The sequence below is a fragment of the Dermacentor silvarum genome, chromosome 1 (genome assembly GCF_013339745.2).
Source record: "Dermacentor silvarum isolate Dsil-2018 chromosome 1, BIME_Dsil_1.4, whole genome shotgun sequence".
In the NCBI taxonomy this organism is placed as follows: Eukaryota; Metazoa; Arthropoda; class Arachnida; order Ixodida; family Ixodidae; genus Dermacentor; species Dermacentor silvarum.
In genome coordinates, this window is record NC_051154.1 from 364,353,030 (window position 1) to 364,375,494 (window position 22,465).

Sequence of the window (22,465 nt, forward strand, 5' to 3'; positions counted from 1 at the left end):
CTCCCCACTTACAATTCAAAAATTGCAATGTGTGCCGTAAATAAATTAATTAGAAAACCTAACAGGTAAACATTTGGTAATGCCGATAATGCATTTTTTATTTCTCGTGAAAGTAATGTATGCCTGTTTGAGTAATCCTGCTGCAACACTGGAATTGTGCTATCTGAAACAGGCGATTTTTAAAACGTTCTGTATAGACCAATAAAAAAAGTAAACTGGTACTACCAGATCGACAGAAGCGCAGCTTAACATAACTCGCTTGAAGAGGTTACTCCATTGGTTCATCACTTATTAGGTACATAGGCGTTATCCAGGGTTGTCGGAGTTTCGCGTTCAATATTTTAGGGTACCGCGAGAAAAAAACTCAATACATACATCCGTAAATATATCCATAAGCAAGTTGAGTGTCCTTCAGTTGACAGCAATTTGAGTAAAAAAAAGGAGACAAATCGGTCGCAAGTAGATATTCTAGACAGCGACACAAAACGCCAACAGTAACACTCTCATGACGCGGCACTTTCCTTTACAAGGCCACTTTACTGACTGAGAACGGAGATATCACATGGAATGTTCCCAGTTCCGCCAAGTGTTGGCTCAGTATCAAAAACAAACAGGTCAGGGTTACTAGAAGAAGGTAAACTCTAGAAGGAGTCTTAAGTACATTGGTAAAACCACAGCTTGAAGCTCATAGCAAAGTGACAAAGTTTCAAAAGTGTTTATGTTGAACTCATTGCCGATAACAACGACACCGTTTTTTTAGTGTGGTATTACCGTCATAAGTAACGTGGACAAAAAAACTATTTTCCAATTTCCCATACACTAAACGTATAAAAAATCGCTTCTATATGAAAGTAATAGTTGTGATATTACCGTTTGTCAGCCTCGATGTTACGGATGTTTATTTGCCATCAATTGTTTTGTAGTATGGGCGCCTTGCCAACCATTGATATTAAAAAGAAAAATTAACCAACGGTTTCGTTTCATAGTATTTTTACGTCGAAAAAATGTAGAATAGGTTTAAAAACAAAAATATTATAACCAGGCAGTTTTCTGAAATAAAACTCATACGTCATGAATACTCCACTTAAAAACAGCACGTCAAATCTATATTGCAGGTTCTGAAGAAAAAAATCACTGCCGCCAAACTTTTTAAAGTTTGAACAACTGCATACACACACACAAAACAAAAAAGAGAAACCACTGTATTTCAAGGCAATAATTTACCTGGTGTGCAACAAGGAGACAATCAGGCTCGATCTTCGTTTGTCGCAATCATGCGAAGCAAGACAACAAAACCCAAGAAAGCGTAAGGAAAGTTCATTGCTACGTTAAACAAATTATATAGAAATAGTAAGGTAAAGGGAAATGAAAATGCTCGGAAGGATAACTGGACATGTTGCATAGTCTGGACATATTGTTAACTGAAATAACTTCTTGTCACAAATCTGATGTCCCGGTTTTAATTACTCGTGGAGCCATTGTAGGTTCGCACACCCCTTTCTTTGTTGCCGTTCTCAGTGGCTATGACGCTTTGCTGTTGAGCACTAGGTCACAGGTTAGATTCCCAGCCATAGTTGCCGGATTGCAGTTAGGGTAGAATAAAACAAAAAGGGTCGCAGCTTCGCCCGAAAAGTGAAACATCAATTGCGATAGCAAATTAGTAGAGAGCTATACGTAGTAACGATAGTAGTTTTATCGGCTGTATAAACTTGGACACATTCGCTTATAGCTCAATTAACAAGCATGGTGTCAGTGCGCACAAACATGAATAGATCACACTGGATGACTGCAGACAACCGCTGTCAAAACGCTGGCGTGAGTAAACGCAGCAGCGAGGAAGCTCGTGCGATCCATCGCTTCAACGGAAACTGAGCGGCGAAAGCACATCGCATACAGAGGTAGGAGCTGTGTGCTTATCACATTCAAGACACGGTGCGCACGACCGCTCGCAGCCGCGCAAAGTACAATTGCACAGTTTCAGGCGGAGTAGAAGCCAGACCCCTCCCTCCCACGCTGCCTTCCCACTTTCCTCCTTTCGCGCGCGAGATTGAGTTGCCAGATCCCTTTCGCCGGGTGGCTAAATGCGCAGTTGGTGACGCAGCACAACGGCGCCCCCCTCCCTCGCTTCTATCGCCCCACGGCCTTTCGAGCGACGGGTCGCGTTTGCTCTCCGCCGTGCGTTCCCTCTTCGTGAAAGCACGCGTCCCACGCGCACTGTATGTGCGTCCTTCGCACATACAGAATACGGCGCGCGGCGACGATTTTATCGCCCTGGGATTTTATGCGGAACCTCACGGCGACCGCAGAAATCCGCTTGGACTGTCCATATAATTGCTATAGCAAAAAAAAAGAACTCGTGTTCCTAGCAATGAATACGTGTAATGAGCCTCATATGATCAAAATGAAACCGGCGCCCAACACTATATTTTTTTCTTATGATCCCCAGTTACCTTGTGGATGTTAAATCCCTGAATCAACTAATTCAGCTTGTAATTAGTACTCCGTTCTTGTGGTCAGACGTGCTAGCCACTCCAGCAGCCACATGACCTGCGGTGGTGATGAAGCATGATCCTACAACGCCACACATTGTTTTAAAGGTATCCAAACATAAATAGGAACAAATTGGTATATAGGCAGCCGAAGGAAAGACATTCTTATTGAATGACTAGACATTTTTGGCATACTTTATCTACCCGCCGCGGTGGCTCAGCTAAGGCTGCTGAGCACGAGGTCGCGGGATCGAATCCAAGCCGCGACGGCCTCATTTCGATGGAGGCGAAATGCAAAAACGCCCGTGTGCTTGCGTTGTAGTGCAGCACGTTAAAGAACCCCAGGTGGTCAAAATTAATCCGGAGCCCTCCACTACAGCGTGCCTCATAATCAGAACTGGTTTTGGCACGTAAAACCACAGAAAGAAGAAAGCATGCTTTATCTGCCGCATGCGTTCGCTCAGGAAACGGTGACCCTGCGCAACAACCGAAGTTATCCCGCTCCAGGAACATTCGTAGCAGCTACTCCTTACATGCGTTCCTCTCCCGCCCTCGAAACTCTCCCTTTATATATATATATATATATATATATATATATATATATATACAGCTACTCCTTCGATGTGTTCCTCTCCCGCCCTCAAAACTCTCCCTTTATATATATATTTTGTAATGAACAGGGACACAGAGACAGCACCCGTTCCTGGGCCGGCTGTTCTATATTCTGCTTCGTCCTCCTCGTCTTCTCTCTGTGCGCGCCCGCAGTCCGAGCGCCCGAGCCTAGGTGCGTCTTTTTCTTCATTACACTCGGCCACGCTGCTGAAGACAGCTCTGGCGGTTGTGAGGGCGCGCTGATGCCGGAAAATCGCTGCATAGTCATTGTCGGCAGTAGTCGTCGTTAAGACCGTCCAGCGCGCAACCAGCTCCTCGGTGGGTCGGCACTGACTGTTGCGCTCTGGTCGCACGTCTCGTCGACGACCATCCTGTCGCAGTTGGGCACGTAGGGCTGGAGATCCTGCACGATGGGCAGCCGCTCTGCTCAGCCGTGGCGTGCGCCCTCGCAACGCTGCCGCAAACTGATCGGCGCCCGCCGTTGCGCTCGAATCAGCCGCGACCGAAGAAAAACCGCGACCAATGCGCGACTGGTCCTTCGTGCGTCTCGTCCGTGGTCCCGCGCGTCTTGTGCGTCTATCGCGTGCGGGCATGACTTTGATGATAATGCCCCCCAACTCAGCCAACGGCTGCGTAGACATGCAGAGATGTGGCTCCGACGAGTCAGGAAGCATCTCCCGGCCATGATCCGTGGACTGATCGGGCTCTCGTAGTGGTAGCGTCGGCACCTCCATGCGCCTCTGCGTTGAAGTGGGTGAGAGCCGTTGCACTGAATGCTTTGGACCGAAAGTGGTCTTGGTCTCTGAAAGCGATGGTACGGTGTCCGAAGCCGTCGCAGAGTCGAGGAGCCATGGTAGTACAAATAGCTCTCGTTCTGGGTCTACAGCGGGGCATGTGGTGAAGCAATCTGCCAAAACCTTCCCGGATGCAGCTACAGCGGCAAGATGCTGCGGATTCTGAGCTATGCACGGTTTTCGTCGCATCAGCTCAGCCGGCGTAGACTGCCGCGTGAAAGTAGCAGCGGTGACTTGCTGCGAGTTCAGAGGTTGTGGTGGAGCCAATAATGCTGGTTTGGGATATGCCGCTCGGTGGTGACTCGAAGCGGGAGCGGTAGTCGCCGTGCGCTTCCCACCGTCTGCGATGGGGCCCGCGACGACACTCGGGGAGCCGGCTTCTGCGGCGGGGCAGCCTGCGGGCCTCCCTGGCGAGGCGTTACTGGACACGACTGGTGCGTCAAAGTGGTGCTCCTGAGGAGCTCCGGCCGTAGAGCACTGCTGGCCGGGCTTGACGCAGGCATACGTGAGCGGGCCGAAAGCAGCGATCAGAGCTGCACTCCATTCAGGCCACGACCCAAGTTTAATGCCTGCGTAGTTGTCCCATGCCTTGGCGGCACCACAGAGTCATTTCGCGGCAACCAGCCATCTTGTGTGGTCTGGCCAGGCATGACGATCACCCAGGGCATTGATGTTTCGACCCAAAGGATGACGTCGTCTTGAAAGCCGAGAAACGTCGGTATGTCCACGAACGCCGGCTGCAGGGAAGCGTGGACGCCGTTCCCAGGCAGGACGCAACTGCTGACGGATGCGAAGGCGGTCGTCATACTCTGGAGCTGTTGTGTCAGCTCGGTGATGGCGTGGACGAGGGCATCGGTATATCCCTGTCCGAGAGCCGCCGAGGAGGCTTCGACGCCATCCCCGGACGGTGCAGTGGGTACTTGCGACGGTGGTAGGGTGGCGGGCTCCATACCGAAGGAAGCGTGGACGGCGTTCCTGGGAAGGAGGGACCCGGCACGCCGAGGAACCGTGCGAGGAACACTTAAGGTGGAAACGCCTTAAGGCAGCTTCATTGTAGACTGCGCCATTGTAATGAACAGAGGCACAGCGACAGTACCCGTTCCTGGGCCGGCTGTTCTATATTCTGCTTCGTCCTCCTCGTCTTCTCTTTGTGCGCGCCCGCCGTCCGAGCGCCCGAGCCTAGGTGCGTCTTTTTCTTCATTACAATGTATATATTGACACGTATACATGTTTATCTTTCACCGGTGGCCGCTTTCCACCGGCTAACAAATGTTAAACGTTATCGCTCGGCGCAGGACGCGCCTGTATCGGAAGTTTCTAGAACGTTATCGATGCTTCTTTCCATTGCCTGTTTTCACCGACGCTTCTGTTATCTGATTGCATGACTGACGCGAATTGTCTAGAACTTTCTGGAAGACACGCGGGCATCAGGGATTAATCTAGAACCTTCGATGACTCAGGTATAAAAGCCGACGCGTTTCGCCGCTGATCAGATTTTCGACGATCGCCGACTGTGTTCGCCGCTATCGTTGTGCTTTGAGTGTACCTTGCTTTTGTGGGCACAGGTTCGCCCAATAAACAACCCGTTTCGTCGTACACTGTTTTACGACTGTTTTCTTCAGCGTCACTACTACGTGACATCTGGTGGAGGTGCTTTTGTGTCCATGCAGCGGACGCCCCCGCAAAGCCGCGACCCAAGCCCGAAACCGGAGGACGAGACCAACGTCGCCAAGGACCAGCGAGCTAGCCGTAGGCAGCAAGGACTTTTGCCAGAATACGGACTTCTTCCCGAGAAGACCACAGCGATCAAGGCCAAGTCAACGACCACAATGGCAGCCCCAGCGTCCCCCATCCTGCTTCAGCAACCTCGGGAGCCACCTACCTTCCGTGGATCATCAGCTGAAGACCCTGAAACATGGCTGGAGACGTACGACAGGACCGCGACATTCAACAAATGGAGCGACGATGACAAGCTGCGCCATGTCTATTTTTCGTTGGATGACGCTGCTCGGACATGGTTTGAGAACAGAGAGACCACCCTGGTGACTTGGGACCTATTTCGCGAGAACTTCGTGAGGACCTTCACGAATGTCGTGCGAAAAGAAAGGGCCGAAGTTTTATTAGAAACCAGAGTGCAATTGCCCAACGAGAACATCGCAATCTTCACGGAGGAGATGACTCGCCTCTTCCGCCACGCCGACCCCGATATGTCCGAGGAAAAGAAAGTTCGGTTCTTGATGCGGGGTGTCAAAGAGCAACTATTCACCGGATTGATGCGCAACCCGCCCAAGACTGTCGCCGAATTTCTTTCCGAGACCACAACGATCGAGAAGACGCTTGAAATGCGCGCCAAGCAATACAACCGCCGTGCCCTGACCAATTACGCCGATGCTCAAGCGCTAGGCGCCGACGACCTGCGCGACACCATCAGAGCAGTCGTTCGCGAGGAGCTGCAGAAGCTCTTTCCCAGGTCGCAGCCTCAAGTGGCATCTATCGCCGACGTCGTCAAAGAAGAAGTTCAGCGCTCACTTGGAGTTCCTGATGTGCAGCCGCAATCGCCGCAACCCCAGCCGGAAGCGCTGACTTACGCCGCCGTTGCCCGTCGTCAAGGCCCTCCTTCACGCTCGCACCAGGGCCCCATAACGCCGCAGTTCCGTCGCTCACCGCCGCCGCCGCAGCCAGCACGCCCGCCCGTCACCCAGCGCAGCTACCCGAGAAAGACGGACATTTGGCGCGCCCCCGACCACCGCCCGCTCTGCTATCACTGCGGGGAAGCCGGCCATGTCTACCGCCGATGCCCATACCGCGAGATGGGCCTACGAGGGTTCGCCGTCAACGCGCCACGTCCACAGCTTGGCGAGCGACCACGTGACATCGCCGACTACCTTGCCGGAGCCCAGTGGCAACCACGACGACCCTCACGCTCGCCGTCACCAGGCCGCTACATCTCGCCGCATCGCCGCCTGTATGCCGGCCACACCCGGGGCCGATCTCCCAGCCCATACCCGGGAAACTAAAAGCAGCAACCGATGGAGGTGCGGTTGCTGTACGACGCAATGCCGAAGATCCGCCGCCGCCGACGACGACGACGATTCGCGAATCATCACGACGAGATATCAGCACGCCGCCTAGCAACAGCCTTGACAACACATCGCCGCCGAACGAAGACCTTCCGACGCGACGTAGCAGCAGCAGAGCAAGCCGACGCAGCCGTGATCCGACGCCACGAATCAACCGCAACGCCAGACGCCGGTCTACCGATCTAGACGTGCTCATCGATGGTCATAACGTCACCGCTCTCGTCGACACTGGCGCCGACTATTCAGTTTTCAGTGGCGCGTTCGCCGCCAAGTTAAAGAAGGTGAAGACGGCCTGGCAAGGACCCGATATACGGACAGCGGGAGGTCACCTAATAACGCCGGCTGGAATCTGCACAGCGCGAGTCACGGTAAACAACCGCACTTACCCGGCGAGCTTCGTAATCCTGCCGCACTGCTCCAGGGACGTCATCCTAGGCATGGATTTTCTAAACCAACATGGTGCAGTAATCGACTTAAGGTCCAAGTCGATAACGCTTTCAACACACAAAGCGATACCGCCGGATACAAGCATCAGTTACCATGCCTTGAATGTGCTTGAAGAACAAGTCACCGTTCCGCCTCGCTCAAGCGTAATGATTTCCGTCGGTACCGAAGTGTCTGCAGACATGGAGGGTGTCATCGAGGGCGATCATCACTTACTGCTCGACCGTGAAATTTGCGTCGCTAGAGGCATAGCTGAGCTACGCGAAGGGAAAGCAAGAGTGATGCTCACGAACTTCAGCCACGAATATAAGCACATTAACAAAGGCACCACGGTCGCCTACATCGACGAACTAGTACAAGCCAGCAGTGCTTTCGCCTTCACGGATTCCAGTGCACCTTCAACGACGACTGTAGTACCTGAACCAACTTTCGACGTCAATCAGAACCTTCCCAATCATAAGAAACAACAGCTAAAAGCTCTGCTCCTGCAATACAAGGACTGCTTCTCGTCGTCGTCAAAAGTTCGACAAACCCCTGTCGCCAAGCACCGCATTATAACCGACGAATGTGTCCGCCCACTCCGTCAGAGCCCGTACCGAGTTTCGGCGCGCGAACGCGAGGCCATAAGGCAACAAGTCGACGAAATGCTACGCGACGACATCATCCAGCCGTCCAAGAGTCCGTGGGCGTCCCCCGTGGTGTTAGTGAAGAAGAAGGATGGAACCCTACGTTTCTGCGTCGATTATCGTCGGCTCAACAAGATCACGAAGAAGGACGTATACCCCCTCCCACGGATAGACGACGCCTTGGATCGACTCTACAACGCAAAGTATTTTTCGTCGATGGACCTCAAAACCGGCTACTGGCAAATCGAAGTCGACGAGAGGGACCGGGAGAAGACTGCCTTTATAACACCAGACGGACTGTTCGAGTTCAAGGTCATGCCGTTTGGTCTTTGCTCGGCACCTGCAACTTTCCAGCGCGTGATGGATACAGTACTGGCAGGCTTGAAGTGGCAGACTTGCCTCGTCTATTTGGACGACGTCGTTGTGTTTGCCTCAAGCTTCGAAGAACACCTGCGGCGCCTTGAAACAGTTCTTCAAGCAATCAAAACCTCCGGACTCACGTTAAAGCCCGAAAAGTGCCGCTTCGCATATGAGGAGCTCTTGTTTTTGGGCCACGTCATCAACAAGTCTGGAGTGCGCCCCGACCCTCAGAAAACTGCGGCCATCTCCAACTTTCCTCCGCCCGCTGACAAGAAGGCAGTGCGTAGATTTCTTGGACTGTGCGCCTATTACAGGCGCTTCGTCAAGAATTTTTCACGGATCGCTGAGCCACTGACGTATCTCACGAAGGCCGACGTCGAGTTCAAGTGGGAGACGCCGCAAGTCGAAGCATTCGAAGAACTGAAGCGACGCCTGCAATCGCCGCCAATACTTGCCCATTTCGACGAAAACGCCGATACCGAAGTCCACACCGACGCAAGCAGCGTAGGACTCGGCGCCGTGCTTGTGCAGAGGACTGACGGACTAGAAAGGGTTGTAAGTTACGCTAGCCGGTCGCTATCGAAGGCGGAAGCAAATTATTCCACAACAGAAAAGGAGTGCCTCGCCATCATCTGGGCTACATCAAAGTTTCGCCCCTACCTCTATGGCAGGCCCTTTAAAGTTGTGAGCGACCACCACGCCTTGTGTTGGCTAGCTAACTTGAAGGATCCTTCAGGTCGCCTCGCACGCTGGAGCCTGAGACTTCAAGCATTCGACATCACCGTCGTTTACAAGTCCGGGCGAAAGCACTCTGACGCCGATTGTTTGTCTCGCGCCCCCGTCGAACCGCCGCCACAAGACGACCAGGATGACGACACTTTCTTGGGACCCATCAGTGCCGACGAATTCGCCGAACAACAACGAGCCGACCCGGAACTAAGGAGCCTTGTAGACTACCTGGAAGGCAAGACCGTCATTGTGCCGAAGGTGTTCAGGCGAGGATTGGCGTCGTTTTTCTTGCAAAACGACATTCTCCTAAAGAAGAACTTCTCGCCTCTCCGAGCCAACTACCTCCTCGTGGTACACTCAGCATTGCGTCCAGAGGTTCTGCAAGCTCTCCATGACGACCCAACGGCTGGACATCTCGGTTTTTCACGCACTCTCGCGAGGATACAAGAAAAATACTACTGGCCTCACCTCTCGGCCGACGTCGCCCATTACGTAAGGACATGCCGAGACTGTCAGCGACGCAAAACACCGCCGACAAGGCCAGCCGGACTTCTACAGCCAATCGAGCCACCTCGCCGGCCGTTCCAGCAGATCGGGATGGACTTACTGGGGCCTTTTCCGACGTCGACGTCCGGGAATAAATGGATCGTCGTCGCTACGGACTACCTCACCCGCTACGCTGAAACAAAAGCCTTGCCCAAAGGCAGTGCCGCCGAGGTAGCCCGATTCTTCGTTGAGAACATCCTCCTGCGTCACGGTGCCCCAGAAGTCCTCATCACCGACAGAGGCACGGCCTTTACGGCAGAACTAACTCAAGCCATTCTGCGGTACAGCCAGACAAGCCATCGCCGCACCACCGCCTACCACCCGCAGACGAATGGCCTTACCGAGCGCCTAAATAAGACCATCGCCGACATGCTGGCAATGTACGTCGACGTCGAACACAAGACGTGGGATGCCATCCTTCCGTACGTGACCTTCGCATACAACACGGCCGTGCAAGAAACGACGCACATGACGCCGTTCAACCTGGTCTACGGAAGGAACCCGGCAACGACGCTTGACGCTATGCTACCAGACGTCGCTGACGAAGAAAATCTCGACGTTGCCACTTATTTGCAGCGTGCCGAAGAAGGTCGACAGCTCGCCCGCCTGCGCATCAAGAACCAGCAGAGGACCGACAGCCGACATTACAATCTACGACGACGCTACGTCGAGTACCAGCCCGGCGACCGTGTTTGGGTCTGGACTCCGATTCGCCGACGAGGACTTAGCGAGAAACTGTTGCGTCGCTATTTCGGACCCTACAAGATTATCCGACGTATTGGCGCACTGGACTATGAGGTCGTGCCAGACGGCATTTCGCAATCACAGCGTCGCCGGGCACGACCTGAAGTCATCCATGTGGTGCGTCTTAAACCTTTCTACGCCCGCTGACGAACTTAGGTACTTTGTTACTTTATTTTTTTTCTTTATTACGCGTGGTTTTGTTTATATACGCTTTCACATTTGTTTGTAGCATCGGGACGATGCTTTTTAAGGGGAGGGTATTGACACGTATACATGTTTATCTTTCACCGGTGGCCGCTTTCCACCGGCTAACAAATGTTAAACGTTATCGCTCGGCGCAGGACGCGCCTGTATCGGAAGTTTCTAGAACGTTATCGATGCTTCTTTCCATTGCCTGTTTTCACCGACGCTTCTGTTATCTGATTGCATGACTGACGCGAATTGTTTAGAACTTTCTGGAAGACACGCGGGCATCAGGGATTAATCTAGAACCTTCGATGACTCAGGTATAAAAGCCGACGCGTTTCGCCGCTGATCAGATTTTCGACGATCGCCGACTGTGTTCGCCGCTATCGTTGTCCTTTGAGTGTACCTTGCTTTTGTGGGCACAGGTTCGCCCAATAAACAACCCGTTTCGTCGTACACTGTTTTACGACTGTTTTCTTCAGCGTCACTACTACGTGACAATATATATTGGAAATTGAGATGGGTATTCGTCAACTTCGAGTAGCGAATTCTTGAATCGCATACGTAGGAAATCACTGGGACTGTTAGATTCCTGTTCGAACTTTCGAACATTCCCACACCCCTAGTTTAATGGCGGTGGATGGTAGGGCGGCGCATCGGATTGAGCAGGCTCTAACCAGATTCTGCGATGCATGTGTTCGGCTAACTTGACGGTACAATTCCTCGGGATTGCTCTAACCTAACGCTTTCGGCATTTTCTAGCTGTGCTAACGGATCTGACGTTTTTGAAAAGATTGCACTACCCCCAGCTGTTCGAATGTTTTAATAAAATACTACAGTTCGAGAATGACTTTTACAAAGGAAACATGTTGTACAAGTGTCAATGCAATGTACAGACTTGCACAAAACAAACAAAACGAAGTAGTCGCTGCTATAAAGCGTGAATACCAATTTTTGTTTATTTCAAAGTGTGTGACCACTGCTACAACGCTGCATTAGGGAACGGTGCCCTGAAATGCAGTCGCGCAATAGCCGATGAGAAGCTCTCTCCACAGCCACAGTCGTGAGTCGATGACAGCGATGGAATCAGTGTAATCCAGCGTAGTCCTCTACAATCATGGCTGCTGCCTTGCTTCCGATCATCATGCTGGGTGCGTTGGTGTGGCCGCTCACAACGTCTGGCATCACGGAAGCGTCGGCCACTCGCAGACCAGTCACTTCGCCACGAACCCTGCACGATTTTAAAGCAACGATTTTAAAACATCGCTTAGAATAAAATGGCTGCGCCACACACCAACCAGTTTTCACACTCAGTATAATACTATACAAGAAACGCACGTTAGCAAACAAGGTACAGACAAAAAGCGATATAACAGAAATCACGGGGGTGATCCAAAGAACAGGCCCCCGTTTCACCAGTTTTCTTTTTTTTTACTGGGATAAGGAGTTATACGTTGCGTACTTAGCGTGCAATGGTGAAGAAACAATACAAGGAGTACGGTCATCAAAGCGTATCACTCCGTTTGGTTAGAGGTCAAGCACTTTAGACATCCAGCTCTGAATCAAAATACCATGGGTTCGACAGCGGACATTGATGTTCTTGTTTATGTTTATGACAAATTGACAATTAGCCTCACGTGAACATTGCGCGGCGTCGTTTAACGTCAAACCAGATTTGCCAGATTACATGCTACATCGCGAAGCAGATGTAGGCTTCGGCCAGTCAATGTGTGCATTGCTGTGTGCCAATAGCACACGCTCGCCCAAGTGTGCGCGTGAGGCTGCCGCGACGAACTGAAAATGAAAAATATTGAAACAACGAAACTCGAAACACTCCAAATACAACCTATTAGGAGACATGTAAACACACTGTGCTTTCATTTTTAAGGATTGTAACAATTTTATAGTGACGCTATATAGAAACAGTTACATACAATTGCTGGCAGAAACATCGGACTATTTCTTAGCGCGAAATGCAAAAAGACTTGCTTGTCTCCACTGGGTTGTATGTTATTGAGTATCCCGAAACATCAAGGCTCTTTAAAACTTCACGCTCTAAACCTCGGAAGGTAAAATGAATTTATTAGACTCAAGAATTTTTTACCGAGTCGCATTAAATGTTGCTTGAAAATATAAATTTATTTGATACTCCACGAGGACAGAGTAAATAATATACAGCGAATCTGGCCTTCTTCTATGCAATAATCCTTGGCCCATGATCGCGTCAGCGCCAGGTAAGCACAAAATAGAGGACCCTTCTCAGTATTGCTCAGTTTATTTGAAATCATTTTACATCTCTAAGCAATGCTGAAGATTCTTCTTCGCTTCTCACTTACTGTCGAGTTTCAAGCAATGAGCGCACGTTTCTGATACTGCACTACCACATTGAATTGTGATCTCGCACACCACACATACACACACCGTATGCATCCGTTCAATCCAAAGTCACAGCACAGAAATGCGGGGCCCTATGTTCCGTTGTTGAGAAGTACACCTCTGGAGAAGTTTGTTCCCGACTCATGCATCTGATAAACCAGGAACTACAGATTTCGCCACGTCACCAATAACTCGAAGCAGCACTTAATTAGGATAAATTTCACAACTTGCACAGGTATACGAAGTGACAACAGTCACTGAGCAGTGTATTGTCGCCTTCAAGTGGAAACCTATTTGTGAGCATTTTTTATGTAAACTTCCGGGAGGTTATATGACTGGGGTTGATAAGTCATGTAAAGGAATGTATTCCAATTGCATCAACCACTTATATACTTATCCGATTAGCGCTCAGCGCAATCATTGACACGTGGCTGCCGGTTCAAGAGGAAGCGCTTTGCGCTATGCCTGCCAACAACTTTTTTACCGACGATAAAGCTTCATCGTTCGTGCTTTCAGCAAACCTGAAGAAACTATTGAGGAAACCGCGTCACTATTTGCGCAGCTCCTCAAAGTAGCACTCTCGTCCATGCGTGTTCTCGCGAATGATAATGGGTAAATGTTAATTGGGTAAATTTGCATGAAACCGTTACAAAAACTAGCCCACGTCCCCAAGCGCTCATTTTCTGTACCATTCGCCGGTCGTCCGTTGAGGCACGGAGGTGTTTTCTTGGTTCCGCATGGCAATGTGCTAAGGACACAGTCAGAAAAGATTCGGAAACGAAGCTCGCGTCCTGTTTAGCTCAGCGATTATTTTGTGCGCGCACACTTCTAGCACTTCGGCAGTGCACTAAGCTTTGTATAGTATGGTTGGTCAGTAAACCCGACGAACAGATGTATAAAAAATCACGATTTCAATAGCGAATGAACGAAATGCCGAAGCACTGCACCTGAATAAGTGAGAGGAGACTCCGTCTCATGTGCTTACATAGAGATGTTCGAAGAACACAGCGCAGTGTACGTTCGGGACGCTTTTCTAGGGCAGCGAGACGTGCCTTCTTATCATCCTGCCCTCAACGCGCGGACCACGAGAGGCCGTATTTTGTAACGATGGATTTCATTTTATTCTTTTGGACCTTAGCCATTACCTCAAACGTCGCCGCAATCGCTGGGATCGGCCACGCGGAACAGTACGTAGGAAAAGGAGAATTGAACGTCCCGAAATACGCTCCAGAAGAGAAGACGGCGCTTGCCATCGGAGAAGAGGATATCATCTCATCGACGGAGAAAGGCAAGTCAGAAGTCATGCAAGAGGCAACGCGGGGCCTCGTATAGTCTGTGACGACTGGGAGATTTATGTTTCGAACTCAGGAAACCTAAGATACTTCAACCAAGCCTTCCACACTGATCGTCCACTCTCAACTCACGGTCAGCCGTGCGCAATTGAGGCAAAAAATGTCGCAGTTTCTCCCGAAAGGCGAAGCATCAATTGCGACAGCAAATTAGTAAAGAGCTACACGGAGTAGGGATAGTAGTTTTATCGGCTGCATAAACTTGGACACATTCGCTGGCTAACTGAAATAACTAGCGTGGTGTCAGCGCGCCCACAAGCAAACATGAATAGATCACACTCAATGACCGCAGACAATCACTGTCAAAATGCTAGCGTGAACAAGCGCGGCCACCACAGCAAGCCAAGGTGCATGCGGTCTATCGCGTCAACGGAAACTGAGCAGCGAAAGCACAGCGCATATAAAGGTGACAGCCGTCTGGAGATCACATTCAAGATACGATGCGCGCACTGGCGCTAAATACGCAGTTGTTAGAAGAGTAGAAGTTGCCCCCCCCTCCCTCCCGCGCTGCCTTCCCGCTTTCCTCGTATCGCGTGGGAGATTGCGTCGCCAGTTCCCCTCCCTCCCGCGCTGCCTTCCCGCTTTCCTCGTATCGCGTGGGAGATTGCGTTGCCAGTTCCCCTTGCGCCCGGTTGCAAGATATGCATTTGGTGCCGCTGCGCAGCGTCGGCAGAACGGACGGACGGACCTCCATCCGTCCATCCGTCCGTCGGCCTTTCGCGCGACGGAGGAAGTCGCGTTTGCTCTCCGCCGTGTGCTTTCACTCGCACATACGGCTCGTGGCGACAATTTTATCGCCCTTGGACTTTATGCGGAACCTCACGGAGGCGAAGGCAGCGGCGACGACGACGACGACAGAAATCTGCTTGAAGTGTCCATATAATTTCTATCGCAATAAAAAAAACGCAGTCCCGTAGTTCCTGAGAAACAAGCGGCGCTCTTGTCTGTAAGAATTCGCTTGTCTTCCACAGGTATTATTGAAGTGTCTTTTGCAGATTGTTGCTTTAGGCAACAGTGTTACTGTCTGTGCTATAAGTGAAAAGCGTTACTGCTTCAACACTCAAGTAATGGTGCCACCTTCGAGGACGTCCCTCCTTAGGGTAGTTGTACTGCGAAATAGGGGCATGAGTGCGAGTTCTGCGCCATGGCCATTTCCTATGGCTGATTTTGCAGACGCCAGGCTCGCAGTAACACGATCATATAAGCCACATTCAGCTACTGAGTAAAACAAAATTAAATAATACAGATTCAAATGGTTTGGTCACCCACCACCTTTTCTCAGTGTTTAAAGTGCTACATTCGCTGCTAATTCTCAGATGCTGCTCTGCACTCCAGGACAGGACTTATTCCATGCCTGCGCTGAGGACGCAGTGAAGGAAAAAAAGAGGACACACACTGAGCACGTACGTATTTCTTATACAGAATACTCTTGTTATAAGTGCGCTTCTGCAGTGCAAGGAACGAACCGGCACCAATGCTTAGTGCTTAATTAGTCCAATTCTTAGTCGGCTCTCACCCTTGAAATTCTTAGGAACCCCAACCAGCCCGCATAAATGCAGTACGGCAACACACATCATCTATACGCACCTCAGGCGCTCGTCTAGGACTGCCTCAGGGTGCGTGCCCATGGCAACGGTGCAACACAGGTGCCACACCGTCTGTCCGAGGTGTCGGAACACGCACTCGATGTATTCCTGACTCCACTGGGGTCCTGCCTCGGCACACGGAGGAAAGGAAACGTTCCAAGGCTTGGCGCCGATGCTCTTCATAGCCTCCGTGTTCAGCATGCGGTCGATGAACTTTCTTGTGCCTGGGAGAGAAGCGCGTGCCATCTAAAGTGCTCGCATTTGGTCTCTGCTGCACTTTGAATTCTTTAACCAGATCGTGGCGGTATAATACTTCATTGCTGTAAATACCGAACAGCTATGGTTGGCCATCGCCGTGCTTATTGTGCGAGTACATTACCGCACTCCTATTGGGAGCTTTGGAACGATTTTCTGTAATGGTGGTGACATTCATGCAGTAGGGTATTATATTGTTTTAGAAATGGGATCAGCAAATATATAGTTATGCATACAAGGGGACATTGACTAGGCGAAGGCAAATCGCGAATCGAACCTAGGGTAACTTGATTCAGGTACCAGATTCAACCCCCTGAATCCTCAGAAAGATTCTGTTGTTAGCTGCTTATGGGGATTATTCAGCCTTGACGCTGGTGACGCGTGCGCTATATGAGAAACTCGCAGCTTTCGTGATCAGCTTTGTGCACTGCGTGTGGAAGTGATCCATCAAGAAATGATATGCATATTTGAATAAGCGAACGCAGTGGCGAACTTCTGCAACGCAATAAAAATGGTAACATGAGCCTTGAAAAGCCATCTCGAGATTGGAACCCGAGAAAGGCTACCCGAACCAAGCATTCAAAAGCTCCCAGAGTAATAGCCGGAGCCAAGGGACCAGATACTACTTTGGCATCTCGGTTGTGCTCGAAAGTGAGCACGTGTCCGAGCGCACTGAACTGGAGCGCGGGGCCTATAATTACCCAGAAAATTGTTTTCCTAGTGCTTAAGGTATTTTTGGGCATGTTGGTAAGACATGAAAGAACTTTATGCGCACAAGACGAGGACAGAGAAGAGGCTAAGACACAGGAGTCCGGACTTACAACATTGTTTTCTTTCGAAAAAAAGCAGCCACATATAAAGGAAAATTTAACATATCACGTGTGCGCCGCCCGCAGAAAATTCCAATCTTTACGCAAGGAAGATAGCTCCTCTCTAGGAAGGGCGATCGATGGTTTCGACGCACAGGTATCACCAAACCTGTCAATTCCGCTTCGATGATTTCGTGGGTTAACTCATCACTTTTACTAACAATTGAAGAAGCACTATATACCAGACTACACTTGGCCTTATTTGTGGAATTTACCTAATTACGCATGCAATTACTACAATGCGCATCCAGAAACACCCCCGCCCCTCTCATTTTTAACACATTGTAACGATTCTCCCGAAGCTTGTTAAGACACCGACCGCTCTGACCAACATAGTTGGTATCACAGTTCAAAGGCAGATTGTACACGAACCCTCCCGATAAACTGCAATCTTTGTGCAGATTGACCAGGGCGTGCGCCCCCAATGAGATCGTCTGCAAAAAGAGACATCAGTCAATGATTGTTGACTGTGCGGATCACACATCGACCTTTTTCTTCGCTAATAATGAAGACATTTCCACCCAAAAAGGACAACAGGTCATTGAAACGTTACTTTCTCATTCTGTATTGAACAAATGCTTTGTTTCTCTCTTCAATAGAATGTAGCATGAGCTTTTCACGGGGACATAGCAAAAAGATGCTTGCAAGAGACCAACCGATTCATCAACATAATATTGAAGAATTTTCAGAAGAGTTATGTCTATCGACGCTGAACTATCTGTTATTAGTATTTTCTTTCTTCAGCTGGATGCAGGCGTTGTTTGTAATAAACGCTGTACTTAAAGTCAGGATCCCACGATCCATTTACTAACCTTGAGCGGCGGCCTTGACATCGTCGGGGTGCTCGAAGGTGCCTTCGTCAATGACAGGGTGATCGTTGGGGTCCATAGAGCGCAGGGAGATGGAACCGCGTGATTTGGGCCGGTTGAGGATTGTTACCACTCGAAAGCCAGGCTGGCCGTTCGTAGGCCCAATAAAGTTGTCAAAAGCCTGCCAAGAAAAATCGTTCCAGAGACAGGCCTTACGTCAAGGACATTTCAGAGGTTGGCCCCGATTCACAAACCTTTCGTCAGATACTGAGCATTGGGGCTAGGACGACTTGACTAATAACGGGGACAAAGAACGACCATCACTTGACTAAAAACCAGCTGACAGCTTAGCCGCAAGTAGAGTAATACTCGCTATTGTGATAAATTCCTCATGTACGCAACTATGTGGCTGCGCTTTAAGTGAGGTTCATAATAAAGTTGCGGGTTTGACAGGCACATTTGTTCAGGGGCAGCAGAAATTCGCTCGCTGACGTGCCAGTGTTGAATTGAGCGTTAACGAATGCGGGTGGTTGAGCTTTCTGCAGACACTCACTGTATATGGTTTTGCTCATACGTGTGCCTAGCTTTGGAATGTAGAACTCCTTCAGCCACCAGCTCAGAACATAAACTTTAGACCACCGTTAGGTTAAAATTACTGCTACAGTGCTGCGCAGGCTGCCGCACACATTCACTGTGATAACTACAAGTTTAATGGCCACAATGTGCGTCCTCTCGCTTAACTTGAATCGAATTGGCTCTTCTATGCTTAAGAAGTTTATTAATTCTGAAGGGCCAAAAATAACAAGCACGCGGTTGCTTGAGCAGAGACTTGAGTGACATCCGCTTGAGGTAATACGAACCGCCACATTATGTGCGTGAACTGTACAAGAAACGAAATTTGAGCGACCTTCTGTCAGCAGTCGGCGTATCACAGCGTTGCCTCGGGTAGCAACCGCAATTTTTTCTGCGGTTCCTCATCGACTAAAGAATGTGTAATGCGGTTTATTGACGACACAGAAACGCGACCGTCTCAGTCGAGCGTCGGACACCGAGAGCGCGAGCCCATCTTCGTCGGCGGGCAGATGATGATAGTGCGTCCATAGGGCGCGCCAGTCTTCTTCGCTACAACTGCCCCCTGGAGAAGAAGGAGCCATCCTGGCGACTCAAGGAGAGGAGAGGACAATGGGGTCGTAATAGGGTTTAAGTCTCTGGACGTGGACTGTCTCGCGTCCACGACGCCTCAATTCAGTAGATGGGATTAACGGCTCGACGACGTAGCTGGCCGGCGTCGTCTGTTGTACGACGCGGTAGGGACTGTGGTATTGAGCGAAGAGTTTAGAGGATAGACCAGAGGTGCTTGAAGGTATCCACAGCCATAATAGTGAGTCCGGCTGGTAGGTGCAGAGAGGTGGGTCATCATCGCGACGGAATTTTTGGAGTCTCTGGTCTTCCGCCGTGAACGAGCGGGCCAGCTGTCGGCATGCCTCGGCATACTTGGAGGCTTCAGACAGAGGGGTGCCCTCTGATGGGTCAGGCCGGTAAGGGAGAATGGTGTCGAGCGTACATGTAGGTTAACGGCCATATACGAGAAATATTGGCGAAAATCCCGTTGTGGCCTGTGAAGCGGTGTTATAGGCGTACGCAACATATGGCAAAACGAGGTCCCAGTTGGTATGATCCGATGCCATGTACATGGATAGCATGGTTCCCAAATTACGATTAAACCGTTCTGTTATGCCGTTCGTTTGCGGATGATAAGTTGTACTGGTGCGATGGACAGTATGGCACGCGGTCAGAAGGGCGTTAAGAACTTCGGGAAGAAACGCACGCCCTCTGTCACTCAGAAGTTCCCGCGGGGCCCCATGACGCAGTATGAAGTGATGCAGGAGGAAGGACGCAATGTCGCGGGCTGTCACTGTTTGCAGTGCCACAGTTTCTGCATAGCGGGTGAGGTGGTCGACAGCGACAATAATGCAGCGATCGCCAGCTGATGTGCAGGGAAAAGAGGGCCGTAGAGATCGATGCCGACGCGGTCGAATGATCGGGACGGACAAGGAATGGGCTGCAAAGAACCAGAAGGACGAGGAGCAGGAAGCTTGCGTCGTTGGCACGCTGTGCACGAGCGAATGTACTTTCGCACAAAATTATACATGCCACGCCAATAAAAGCGGGAGCGAAGCCTGGCGTAAGTCTTGAAGAGGCCGGCATAGGCGCATTGCGGGTCTGAATGGAGAGCGGAGCATACATCTGTGCGCAGATGGCAGGGAACGACGAACAACCATTTGCGACCCTCGGAAGCATAATTTCCGACGATAGAGAACACCATCCCGCAACTCGAAATGAGAAGCGTGGCGGCGGATAGCGCGTGAAGGGCGTGCTGTTGAAATGTCAGAAATGCAATCCATAAGTGTCGCAATCCAGGGATCTTTGCGTTGCTCAACAGCCATGTTGACGGGCACAGGCGACGAAAACGGCGATTCGATGGCTGAATTCAAGTCATGTTACTTGGTGTAGGCGACCGAGAGAGGGCATCCGCGTCGTTGTGTTTACGGCCAGATCGGTAAATGACGCGTATGTCGAAGTCTTGTAACCGTATAGCCCATCGCGCAAGGCGGCCAGACGGATCTTTTAAAGTCGATAACCAACATAGAGCATGGTGATCTGTAACAACGTCGAAGGGGCAGCCGTACAGGTAGGGTGGGAATTTTGCAAGGGCCCAGATGATAGCCAGGCACTCCTTTTCGGTGACGGAGTAGTTGGATTCCGCTTTCGTTAGTGTTCGGCTGGCGTAGGCTACTACGTATTCAGCATGCCCACTTTTTCGCTGTGCAAGCACGGCACCAATTCCTACGCCGCTGGCGTCGGTGTGGACTTCCGTGGGGTCAAAATGGCGCAGTACGGGAGGCGGAGTGAGCAAACGCCGCATAGGTTCAAAAGCATCGTCGCAAGCTGTGGTCCAAGTAGAAAGTCGTGTGTCGCCGCGAAGCAGCTGAGTCAACGGAGCAATGATGGAAGCGAAATTCCGGATAAAACGACGAAAGCAGAGGCTGATAAAGCTCCGAAGTTCTTTCAGGGACGTAAGTTTCGGGAACTCGGCGACGGCGCGAAGTTTCGAAGGATCAGGGAGTATGCCATCTTTCGATACGACGTGTCCCAGTATAGCAAGCTGCTTGGCTCCAAAGCGACATTTCTTCAAGTTGAGTTGGAGGCCTGCCGCAGTGATGCACTGCAGGACTTGTTCGAGACGGTACAGGTGTGTGGGAAAATCTGGAGAAAAGACGGCGACATCATCAAGCTAACATAGGCATGTCTTCCATTTGAGCCCACGAAGCAGATTGTCCATCATTCGTTAGAATGTAGCAGGGGCATTGCAAAGCCCAAACGGCATGATGGTAAATTCATATAGGCCATCTGGGGTCACGAAGGCTGTCTTCGGGCGATCGGCAGGATCCATAGGCACTTGACAATAGCCTGAGCGTAAATCTAGCGAAGAAAAATAGTGGTGCCTTGCAAACAATCCAGAGCATCGTCGATGCGCGGTAAAGGGTAGACGTCTTTGCGAGTTATCTTATTAATATGGCGGTAGTCAATGCAAAATCGAATTGTCATCTTTTTTCTTAACCAGGACTACAGGCGACGCCCAGGGACTATTAGAAGGTTGAACCACTCCACGCTCAAGCATTTCGCTTACTTGGTTTTCAATAACATGGTGCTCCGCGGGTGATACACGATAAGGCCTCTGGCGCAATGGTGCCGGTGTCGATCTCGTGACGTACAGTCGATGTGCGGCCTAGTGGGGCGCGTTGACAATCGAACGTAGATTGGTATTTCCGTAGAAGCTGCGAACGCTGCGTAGGGCTCACGAGGGCATCTACTGAACTATGGAAGACGTCGTGCGTAGGCTGGGAACAAGGCAAGCTATAAGTCAACGAGTTCACGCCTGAACAGGTGTCGTCAGGAGGCGCGTCAAAGATGGTTACTGAGTCGGCAGACTTTAGACGTCCAAGGTACTCGCCACGACGTAAGACGAGGGGCGTGGCCTTAGCGTTGGAAACGAGCAGTCTCGTGCAGCCACCACTGACAGTTAGGACAGCGAAGGGAAGGGAACATTGTCAGCGAACAAAAATGCGCGATGGAACAAACAGGGCAGCAGTGTCATTGGTGAAAGTAGAGCAGACATGCGCAATCACCGAAGAGTGCGGAGGGATCGTAGTGTCGTCTGTAACGACAAGTTTGTCGCCGAGATCGTCAAGGTCATGTGAGCGGGTATCGGGAAGCGGAGAAAATTCAATTTCGGCGCGAGAACAATCAATGACGGCCTGATGATCGGAAAAGTCCCACCCCAAGATGACGTCGTATGAACTCGACTGTATACGTGTATCCTTGAATGACGATGCGGGCGGTACATGCGGCAACAGGGGTAACCTGTCTCTTCCTATGTTTCGCCAGCTTCGTCCTTCTCACCGCCACGTGATTCGCACTTACCGTCTACGCGCAACGTCATTCCTTCTGCCCGTGATCATCGATTGCCATACCCTCGTCGCCGCTCACTTTCCCCCATGCGGCTGCGTCCGGCCCCACCGGAGTAGGAAAACTAGCTACCGCAGTTCA

At 50.7% G+C, this 22,465-nt stretch overlaps 1 protein-coding gene across 1 annotated transcript in view; it reads right to left on the reverse strand.

Annotated features, from left to right (window-relative positions):
- Nucleotides 1–11,550: 11,550 nt before the first annotated feature.
- Nucleotides 11,551–22,465, reverse strand: part of LOC119437444 (L-sorbose 1-dehydrogenase-like) — a 56,530-nt gene continuing 45,615 nt past the window's right edge. Inside the window, exons 9-11 of the mRNA XM_037704472.2 lie at nucleotides 17,858–18,035; nucleotides 15,923–16,145; nucleotides 11,551–11,841 (exon numbers count right to left, since the gene is read on the reverse strand). Of these exons, the coding sequence (XP_037560400.1) occupies nucleotides 11,697–11,841; nucleotides 15,923–16,145; nucleotides 17,858–18,035 (546 nt within the window). The 3' untranslated portion in view covers nucleotides 11,551–11,696. The remainder of the gene's footprint in view (nucleotides 11,842–15,922; nucleotides 16,146–17,857; nucleotides 18,036–22,465) is intronic.